The 11,634-nt window shown below is 36.0% G+C and overlaps 1 protein-coding gene across 1 annotated transcript in view; it reads left to right on the top strand.

The window, feature by feature from the left end:
- The window catches only part of LOC106526294 (keratinocyte-associated protein 3), a gene marked incomplete in the record, with an annotated part of 14,572 nt that extends 3,911 nt beyond the window's left edge, over positions 1–10,661 (top strand). Inside the window, 3 exon segments of the mRNA XM_014020864.1 lie at positions 3,231–3,422; positions 9,035–9,178; positions 9,363–10,661. Of these exon segments, the coding sequence (XP_013876318.1) occupies positions 3,231–3,422; positions 9,035–9,178; positions 9,363–9,749 (723 nt within the window).
- Between the last annotated feature and the right edge of the window lie 973 nt (positions 10,662–11,634).

Below are 11,634 nucleotides of genomic sequence, written 5' to 3'. Positions count from 1 at the left end.
ATTTTATTTCAAGACCAGTCAAGACCACAACTGTGGAAATATCACTAAATAGACAGATTATTGTTCAATTTATTTAACATTCTTGCTTTCATTGGATTTAAAATGTAGGTAGGTAATGATTCAAATCCAAACTTGACTTGTTGCTATTTATGTATCTTTGTTACCGGCTGTCACCCATCCCCACTGTCTTCACTCACACACAACACTCCAGGAAAGTGAGCAGTGATTCTCTAGGAGCAGTAAAAGATGTCTTCAAAATTTTAAGTAAAAAAATTGGCTACATTATTCATAAATAATATTATTGTAAAACAACAACAACCAGGAGAAAGCATACAGCAACTTGTTCATTCAGCAGTGCTTCACTTTCAGAGACAATGGGGACAACTTTAAACTTTTACCGTCACTGTTAAACTTCCTCTGTAGCAAAATTCTTTCTTCTGACCTCACACAAACATTTTGTCAATATTAGCTCTACATATTAAGTTAGCTACAGTGGGGAGAAAAAGTATTTTGTCAGCACCAATAGTTCAAGTTCTCCCACCTAAAACAATGAGAGAGGCCTGTGATTGATATCACAGTTAGACCCCTAATTATGAGAGACAAAATACCCCCCCCCCCCCACCAACTGTACATGTGTACAGAATACTCCATCTTTTAGGACACATTTTTTCTGGTCTTGGTCTTGTCTCGGTCTCGCCCTCCCTTGGTCTTGGTCTCCACTTGGTTCAAACCCTAAAAGTCTTGGTCTTGCCTCGGTCTCGAGACATTGTGGTCTTGGTCTTGACTTGGTCTCGGGTTAGGTGGTCTTGACTACAACACTAAACTCATCATGAAAGAAGATGTTTATGCACTCTAAAAAAACAAAGTGTTGAATTTATTCAACAAAGTCATGTCAACTGGCTCCAGTAAGTCTAGTGGAGTAAACTGAGTAAAGAATATACATATATTGATCAATTTATTCAACCTGGCTAGTGGAACCAGTTTGGTTCAGTAAATTCAACAGTTTATTTCTTAGAGAGTGTGTAAAAGTACTTTTGCTTTTTACTTTCCCAATTTTTGTGAACAGTTTTATGACTTTTACATGTATACTTTTCTCTTCAGTGAAATTTATTTTTACCAAAGTCATTTTCTGTTCATGTAGTTTTGCTTTTTCTTAGTTATTTTTTTCAAGTATTTTATAGACCTCTGTCTGAAACATAGGCCCAAAGAAGCCAACAGTGTTTCTGGGTGTTGATGATATCTGGCTTCGTTTTTGCATGATATACGTAGATGTTCATGAAGTGTTTTGCTAACAGACAGGCAGGGTTGACAGCACCTGTTAGCTCAGTATTTTTAAGTAACAGTGTCTGCTGTATGTAGTGCTCAGTGTGTATGGTGGGGATGACTCTCAGCTACAACCACACCCAATTGTAGCGCAACATGTGTAAGTCTGAGCCAATCATGTTTCATACTGTCGGTTAGCTTGGGCAGCTATCTTGAATTGAATTCACTCCAAAGGTTTATCAGTTGTAGATGTTTAATTGAAAAAAAAACTTTGAGAGTTTTATTAGAATCTATCCACTTATTTAGTTAAAGGTACAAACACAGTCTCAGTCCTGCAGAACAGGAATTGTCTCTTTTTTTGCTCTCAGTCTTCTACTGTCAGTGTAGCTCAGCTGTCTGTTTATTCAGTCAGCTGCCAGGCTGCTCAAACAAGACTGACGAGGCGAGCAGATGAATAGAAAGAGTAAGCCGGTGCATAATTGAACCACTCCCCATTTTTTGTTAGCGGTAGCCACCGTGAAGCAAGCAGAGCATGGCTAACAGTTCGACCCTGCAACTATCTTAACTTAGTCATCAGGCGCCTTTTAATGTAGTGGCCCAGAAGGGTCAATGAAACGCAAAAGTCACAATATAACACAGCAACAAAAGACACAATGGAAGTAATGCTTTAGCGCCTCTTTAAGGTTATAATGTGGCTATGGCACTAATCTAACTATATATTTTAAATTAAAAAATAAATTATTTAGCTATCTTAAATGATTAATGTTATATAACATAGAAGCACCGTATTATCCTTGTGTAACTCCTAAAATTCACAGTAAAGGTGTTCATCTTTATGTGTATATCTACATTTACTTAACAATATTAATATTTTACTTACTTTTCCACTCTCTCCCGACCGTAGTCCTTCATCTTTCTGCTTCCATGACGCGGCGCCTTATGCTACCACCAACTGGCCTCTGTTTTAGTAAAACTTTGGTTGAACCTTTTTGTTTTTGTGCAGTGTTGTGGCTTTTTGTTAATGTTGACCCTTCTGATCCACCGTATCTTAGTGATTTTTTTTTTCTAAAGAGGGTAACAACTCGGTTTCTATTTTTTTTCAGAACACAAGGTTCTCAATGGAGTGTTAGTATTGCTTGATTGCTTCATGTACTAAGTTTAAATCATTAACGACTGTAGTGACCAATTACTACTAATTACATACACTGTGTAAAGAGATACATCAACATTTATTGTCACTGCCTGAAATTAAATCAGACTAAACCTTTAGGTTAGTTAAGATTCTGATTTTTTTTTTACTAAAAAGCCTGAATAATGAGATCATTTTTATGCTTTCCAGGCACAAGTTAGCATCTAATCTTTAAAATGCATTTGATAACAAACTGTATGACCAACAAATTGGCTTTCACAAGCTTTTCAGTAGTTTGCTGGAATTTTCTCCTATCCCCACAGGACTGGTTTGTGGGCTACAAACCTTTTCAGCTCTGCCCACAAATTTTCTTTGGGAATAAGATCAACGTTACTCTCCTTAACTTGGCTCTGTGCTAAGGGTCATAGTCTATTTGAAGACCAATTTCAGCCCAAGCATTATCTTCCTGTCTGATTTCTTGACATGTTGCGACAACATTTCTACCACCCCCTGTACTTCACAGTTAGGATGGTGCTCTCAGGCTTGGAAACTAATGCCAAACTGTTCAGTTTTCATTAGATCACAGGATGTCTCCAAAAAAAAGGCCTTTGTCCCTGTTAATTTGCAAACTGTAAACTGTCTTCATGGTACTTTTTGAGTAATGGCATCTTCCTTGCTCATTGGCCTTTAGGACTCATTTCACCACAAATAATTACAGACATCTACTGTTTTCTCTTAGATTAGGCCCCTAACGGGAACCATTAAAACATGTTCATTTCTGCAGTGAAGACTTTTTCCTCATGAAAATTTAATGAACTTTATTCATTTTCTTCTGCAGAAATGGTCCCTATTTGCACTCAGTCTGGTTTCTGCACTCCTGACAGCAGCTTCAACCATTGGGCTCTTCGTCTCCTTGGTTAGGGCCATCGTTAATGGTGGTCGAAGCCTCGTGACTCACTGCCGCTTCCCTGATGCCATTGGCCACTCTAACGTTGTCTACCAATGTCCCTTTGACCCCACACGCATCTATGTAAGTGTCTACAATGAATGTTAAGATGAACTTGTTGTCCACTTGATTATTGTTTCAGCAGTGTAGCGAAAATGTTTGTTTTGGTTTGTTCGAATGGTTTTACTTGTTTTACAGTTCTCAATTTGTGTATCATTGTAGTACCTGTTGTGAATCATCGGAACATTGTTTCTTTTGATTAGCTTTCTGAGTGTAAAATCCTTGTTAAAAATTTCCACTAACACTTTATTGTTATGGCTCACAGTTCTTATTTTTAGCAAATTTTTATTTCATGTTAAATTTAAATGTGAAATGCTATATGTAAATGTAAAATCCTGGATCTAATTGTAAAAATAGTTACAGATAAATGCTAAAGCTTACATTTAAGAATGGATTGCACTCTTTGCTGTTGGTGTGCAGTGCAGGTTTTGTTATGATGTCATCATCCTGCGACAAACGCAAACACTAATGCTGCTAACGCTGTTAAAGCAGTGTCACTGACGGATCTAGTCCAGAACCACAATCTGTACCTTCAGCTTATTTGCGCATATTCTAAAAAGAACTGCCGGGAGGACTTTGAGTTTAGCATGTAGCATTTCGCTAGACAGCTTGATGACAGAATGGATTATATTTCAGTTGTTCGTCACCCGCATTGTTTCATAGAAAAGGCAACGTTTGCAACAGATGTGGATTTTTATTCCAGGAAAATAAAAAGATGAGATTAATTATTTAATTAACACCGTCTAGAAAAATAAGTCCAAATTTTGATATAAATATGTCCACATCGTAAATCTATATTTAATTAATATCAGAATGCATATGATATTAAATCTGTCTACAGAAAATATGTTATTTAGCACACCTTTAAAATAAGTTCTGAAAATAATTTTCAGTGGTTTTTCCTAAATTGAGTGCATTATCAGTAATCCAGAATTATATTTTTTTCGCATGTGCACAAGAAATTTATATCTTTTAGCGCATGCACAAATGAGCTGACACTGTTAACACTGTTAATACTGCCAACGCTGTTAATGCTGCTAACGGTGCTAACTTCCCCCAACAAGATATCAAACTAGCCAACGTGGCAAATGTCTGAGCTGCACTTCAAACTGTCAGACCACAGGTACCGTCCACATTGTTTTCATTGAACTTATTTTGAATTAAAATTTTAAATACCATCTTTAATCAGCATTAGCTTTTGCTTTTGATGATGATGACGACACAACCAAAGCCGCGCATCAATGGTAACGACTGTTTTCCATTCTGAAATTCTTATTATTTAGCTGTAATATCTACGATGATTTTTTTACATTTAGATTTACACATTAATATTTAATATTTACATATAAAATTGAACATTTAAAGTTAGCGTTTAGTAAAAATTAGCTCAATTGAAAGAGCACTTATCTAAATAACAATAAAGTGTTAATATAATTTTTTAAGTAGGATTTTACAGTGAGCTAAATAATAAATTGTTAGTGACATTTAACATTTTATTTTACAACTGATGCCCAATAGTCAAATAGATATTTCAGTCATTTTCAAGCATATATTTTAACAAAACAAAACAAAAAAATGTTCTCAATATGATGATCTTGTGAGTTTCCATCCAACAGGACAGATGAGCCAAAAATACGTCCACAGCAAAGACTAAAAATTTGGCAATAAGTAATTCTTTATTTAGACTTCCAAAGTAATTTTCAAGTGGGAATAGAGACCACTATCACATTATAATCTGTCTGCCAGAATGACCGTTAAAATAAAGTTGACAACATTTTAATTTTAAATAATGGCGTTTAAATTAACTGTTGTGTTAACACTGTATTAGTTTAGCAAAATCTGCTTTCTAATCTGTTCAGGTTAGAGAGAGAGTCCAAGAGAACCACTTTCTAAAATGGATTTTGTCATCTGAAAATGACTCCAGTCCTCAAAATTTCACAGTGATTCTTTAAAGTATGATTGTCAAAACTATTGCAATGTGGTTTGTTTTGCATTTTACATCTATTTAGGTGGAAATATACAATTTTTGCCAGAAGTGACCAAAAGTTGCACAGGAAGTGCTACAGCCAGCTGTTGCTGCTACTGTTAGTTGCACTTGCAAACAGCACGTACACAAGATAATAATGAGATAACAATGGAATCTAAAATTAATGTAAGAATACTTAATTGAAATAATAGTTGGTCATAATATTTCCACAGAATCTTAATATTAAATGGCCAAAACCTCAATTTAAACAGAAAAAAAACAGGACTACCAGCAATACAAGCATCTCTGGAATAATGTGTTTGTGTGAGTGCAGTGGGTGTGGAAAAACGAGTTGGTGGTTTGATGTCGATCCTTGCTGTCACACTTCCTGTTTGACTGACCGGTGGTAGAAGTGCTGACCCGACCCTGTCAGGCTGTGTCCGGATCCAGTGGGCTCCAGATGGACTGTCGGACCTGCTCCGCCTCAGAGCAGCAGCTCTGTGGCTTTTTAACATAGATTTGACAGTTTGTCTTAAGCTGGATTTAATCTTGGTACGAGTGGTTAATGGGGGAGCAGCTGTAGACACAGAATTTTTTAAGCTCTGTCAGATTTCATTAACGGCGTAAAGACAAAAGTAGGCAGATGTTTAATTACCAAAGCTATTATGCTTTCTTACTTAATTTAACTGTGATGCAGTTTGGCTGTGTCTCAATTCATGAACTGTCCTTTGGAGTGCTCAGTCCGGTTATGTCACTGCACCGCCCAAAGGTTATCCCGCTTCGTGGGTTTCTTGTCAAACTGCTGAAAAACTCCGAAAACAAAGGCTGCATCTGAGTATCCTTCACAGACGGCAATATCCCAGAATTCATTGTGCCATCAAGTTTTACAGAAAAAAAAGGGCAGAATTTGGATAGTTATCATATACTTTGTTGTTTAGCAACTCAGCTGATGATATTTATGCTGTGATTTGATGTTAATAAACCAAGTAGTGATACTTTTTCATTTATTTTACTAGCATAAATTGTACAAGCATAAGATAATACAATACACATTTTGAGCAGACCATTGCATAAACAGGAACAGTGAAAGCCACATGAGTAAAATTAAACAGAATATAAAATATTAAAAACATAAATAGCAACTTAAAAGAATGTTTCACAATACTATTATAAAGCCGTAGTGCAAATACTGAAACTAAACCCAAATTATTAATGTCTTTTGTGTATTTATATGTAACATTTTTTAAAAATGCCTTGAATTTCACAAGCTTATACCTCCCGTAAAAAGACATGTCACATGATCCAACACATTTTAAGTTTCAGGCATTTAAGGGTGATGGGATATAAAACGTATAGTGTGTGTGGTCACGCCAACATACGTCATCCAAAGACTGAACCGTCTCATTTAATCACTTTTATTCAGTCTACCCTGGCTTCAAAAGGCGTGGCCTCTGTGGGCCTCGGTCTATGTGGACTGCAACCCCTGAATTAAAACCCATTGTTTTTCCCAACACAGCATCACACTAAACATGTTTTTCAGACTGTTAAACCATAAATCTTTACAACTGAAAGATTTCTCTTGTGTGGTTAGTGACTGAGTCCTCAGATGTCCTCTCACTGATGCGTTGCCAATTAACTAAATTAGCTACAAAAAAATGCCCCTTCAGCTGTTTTTATTCCAACCACTTCTAGTGTTTTTTCAGAGGTTTTGCACATAAATTTTAAAATATCATTTCATTTCTAGAAAAAAATGTACATGTTTTTAGTTTAAACATTTATTGTGTGCTATTATGAATAAATTATGGGTTTAACACAATATTCCAACATTTTTGAAATTGGTTAATCTTGAGAAGCACAAAATATTTTGCTTTTAAGCGTGTTGATCTTTATGATTCAAGGTGCTTCTGGAAAGGTGGCCTTTGACGTTTGCAGCACTCTATGCTATATTATCAATATTATAATTATTATGTTTTTAGATTATATGTTGATATTCTGGTTTGAAAATTACAGACTAAAAGCCTTGTCATAGAAATACTGTTAAGTTTTTATTATTACGTGTGACCACTGTTTGTCACAATATCCTATTAGTATTATCAGAAAGTGAATAAATCTAAAGTTTAAATTTATGATTTCTTTGTAAATAAGGTTTTTTTAATGCAAGTTTAAGTTGTCAGAAAAACCAAAGCCACAAATGTATGGTGGAGTTCTGTTCTGATAACTGGTTTAAATGAATATTGACAAAATGAATTTATCTTTCAATTAAAAAAAAAATGAACTGGTTTAGTTAGACTGTGGTTTTTTTTCCCACATTGCACCACTGGATCAAAGACAAGAAGCCTGACTAGAAATGATTTAGCACTTTGTTGTTGTTGTTGTTGTTGTTGTTGTTGTTGTTGTTGTTGTTGTTGTTGTTGTTTTCTTATGACGTCGACTCCTTTAAAGTTCTGCTTACCTCATGCTGTCGTACAAAACTAAATCTGAGTTTGTCACTGTGAGATAGCTGCCACGCTAGTTCAACCACATGCAGATAAGCTGTCTAAACAATGAAGCAATAAACAAGCCTTACATGATTTTTTTTAAAAAAAATTTAATTTTTGGTTTAGGATGAAAACAAAACAAAACCTGGTTCCATGTCCAACATGACTGAGACTGCAGCCCTGCTGTTCAGAGCAGAGGGGGTCTTCACTTGGACCATCTCAGGCTGCTTTTTATCAGTAGAAACAAGTTGTGGACTTCAGTTTTTTAAACTCTTAGTTGCCTAGGAGAACAAATGGTTATGCAACAATTTCTTTCTGCATTTTCTGGAAATTTTAATTTTTTTTTCTTTTAAAAAAGCTCCAGTGTTGGAGTTCTAAATTTTTTATTCTCTTTGTAGTACACACTCTGCTCTATATTTTTGTTCACATGGCTTTATCTCTGCAAACTGCAATCCCTAGATTTAGCTGTATGATTTCTGCATTGTTGCACAACCAATCTGAGGGTGTAATCTATTTCATGTCATTATACAAACTGTACACCTATGTTAGACAGCTACAATGGTTTACAAATACTTTGCTCTCTATGCTGTTATTTCTCTTTTATTACTTAAAATTTAAATACATTTTTTGATTGATTCTAAGAAATGGACCTACACAAAATAACCATTATTATCTACCACTTGTTCCAGAGTTGGGTCGTGGGGTCTATCAGCATATATCTCTTCCAACACTTCTGGGAGGCTTCCAAAGACCAGCTGAGAGACAAAGCCTGTGCCCAAACTCTGGCCTATCCGGTCTTGGTGCACCAAGTCCTTTTGTTGACCACAAAAACAAACAAACAAAAAAAGTAGTGCTGGTCGTAGTGCCCAAGAAGTGCAGCTTAATAACCAATTATGTAAAGTTGCCTGGCAAATTAAAAAATAAATTAGCCAATCAGTGTCACAGAATTTTATGGTCTGAAAATATTACCCTAATTCCATTAGGTGTGAAAATGCATACACAGTTTCAGTTGAGTGTTTTGTGTAGGTTCATTACTCAAATAGAAAATCTATTTGAATTTCAGGTTGTAAGGAAACAAAATCGGAACAACTCCAAAAAGGGATGTATATCTCCACAACCCCTTGCCTCAGATTGTATTATGAATTGTTCAGATGGTATTTTTGCTAACTTCTGTCCTTATTTGTGTTTTCTAGAGCACCACTCTGATTCTTTGGGTGCCTCTGATTGTGACTTGTTTCATTCAGCTGGTGTTTTCTGCCCGCTGCTTTGCTGCCTGCATTTCTTTTCTGGGACTTCCTTGTTGCCCTACCAGGAGGCAGAGTCATTACATCAAAGCAGTGAGTCCTCTTTATGGGGTTTAAAAGTTGAAATCTTTTTACATGAATTCTCTTTGCTGAAGTACCTAACTCTCCTGTTGTTCTCGGGTCAAAATGACCCACAAGGTCTTTTTTTTCCCATTTTGACGTGAGAGCAACAGTAAGGTTAAAATAACTGAATGAAAACTTTCCTCTCTGTTTGTAGGTCAGTGTAGAAAGACCGATGAGAGAAGGTTCTCGTTCTCGCTACATCGAACCTCCAAGACGTGTCAGTGAACATATAAATGTCGAGGATGGATCTGTGAGTACCTACGTTGAACCAGCAAATCTTTATGCTGAACCTCCGAGAAGCTTCAACAGACATCCGAGACACAACACCGTATCTCCGAGTCTGCAGTACCCGCCTCCCCGACGGCCTCTGCCTCACAGACTTCAGAGTCTCCCTGCCTCAGAGAGACAGGCTCTCCGCCGTCCGGATGGAGACAGGCCAGACACTCGGAGGTCGGGAACAAGGGGGAGCAGTCGAAGGACACAAGAGCAACCCCAACGTTTGCAAAGGGGTACAGCGGAGAGGTCCAGCATCTGGATCTAGCCTTATTGAATACGAGCTAAAACGTTCTTGAAGAATTTAAATCATTGGATTTTTACTTGTTTGGACATAAACAATTTCAAAGCTGTACCCTCGGAGACTGGAGGTGCCAGAACTGACGTGTGACTTTCCTGAAGTTCCGACTGTTTGCACTGTGTGCCTGACTGTATTAGTGTGTTTTTGTATGAGCAAAGACAACTTGAGCTAAACCTTTTATACGCGAGGAAATGATGCCAGTTCTTAATGTAAAGGGTTTTTGACATTGTGAGAAGTAGTTTACATTTCTGTGAAAACGTTATGAAGAATTAATATCTTACCAGGGTGTAAGTCTGACCGAATAAACAAGCTAGCTGTTAGAAAACCACACAGCTTCCTGTGGTTTTAAAACTTTAATCACACAAATGCTGTTTTGTTGATCTTTTACACCGTTGTCAATTTAGTAATAAAAATAATTTTTATAGAAGTCTTTGAATGAGCTAATAACAGCAGCAACCCTTTTGGTGCAATCTGCCAATAAAGCTAGCAGGAATTAAAAATGTTTTTTTTCCAAATTAGCTACAAAATGGTAAACTGACAACAATTAAACGTTTAAATAGATTTGTACGAATTGTTGTGAAATTTTAAAGATTGGTTTTAAAATGGTAAAATTAGCTTTGGAAGGCATTATTTGTCAGTATGGTCTGAGCCGACCCTGATTCTTCCCTAATTGTGAACAACTCCACAGTCAGAGCGCTTCACGAAAAACATTTTTTAGGCCTTTTGTCTTTGTTGCAGGGAAATTCACCATAATGTAAAGAACTACAGTATTAAATAGCATTCACACAAAAAGCTCTGACATTTTTTAGATTGGAGCTGTTTTAAAGGCCCTGTCACACTATAATGTTTTACAAAACGTATACTGACTTATGAAAAGTTTGTTCTATTTTACACATATGTGATTTTATTATTAGCATGAAAGTGTATATATAGGTCCAAAAGAGGCTTGCAGTAGATTTTTTTTAATTAATAAGATGTCTAAAACCATAGTGTGGCAGGGCCTTCAGATCCAGTATGGTCGATCTAGAACAGAGAAGATATTATATCTGTATAACTTTTCCAAAGCATGCCAGTTTAAAGTGTCGCAAATATCCCACTACAATAATGTTTTTAGTATTTTCTACCACTGTTTAAATGCACTGTTGGTAATATTTTTAATGTTTTCTCTCTTTAAGTATTACTCCAGTTTTTTTGTGTGCACAACTAGCCTAAATAAAAAATATACCTAAAAGGCAGAGACTTAGTGGTTCACAAATTTATGAGCTAAACTTTGCTTAACTTCAAATATAATAAGTAGGTTAACCGTGACACGTGCTGCAAGTTTCACGTTTTTTTATTCAGCTGTGATCAGTAGTTCCACCGTTTCCTGGTGTGAAACGGTTTCATTTTTTTTTGTATGACGATGGGTATTTTTTTCAAAGTTTCATATTTATTTTTATGTAAATAAACATTTTATTAGTAATATTATTTAATATCTGTTTGTGGTTATTGTGTAAGTCTGGCAACCAGAAACTTCTTTATGTTAGTAGCAGCAGGTAGTGACCTGACAGGTACGACTGGTTGGAGTCAAATGTGTGTTAAAGGGACAGTTCAAACATTTTGAAGTGGAGTTTAGTGGGGAGAAATAAGTACAAATAAAATCTTACCTGGGGGTGCTGGAAGTCCTGTGGTGGCACACTGAAACTAGAAACCATGAAAAAACTCCAGAAACTTTATGATGCTGTTGTAGTAAAATAGAGACTTGACAATTTTTGGCAATATAAGGCTCTGTTTTCATGAGACTGATCTTGGGAAATGATGATAATAATAATAATAATAAGTAGTAAAATAGAGACTTGACAATTTTTGGCAA

Source organism: Austrofundulus limnaeus, unplaced genomic scaffold, assembly GCF_001266775.1.
Source record: "Austrofundulus limnaeus strain Quisiro unplaced genomic scaffold, Austrofundulus_limnaeus-1.0 Scaffold270, whole genome shotgun sequence".
In the NCBI taxonomy this organism is placed as follows: Eukaryota; Metazoa; Chordata; class Actinopteri; order Cyprinodontiformes; family Rivulidae; genus Austrofundulus; species Austrofundulus limnaeus.
The sequence above is the reverse complement of the archived record's forward strand: the minus strand, read 5'-3'. Positions and strand labels throughout refer to the sequence as shown.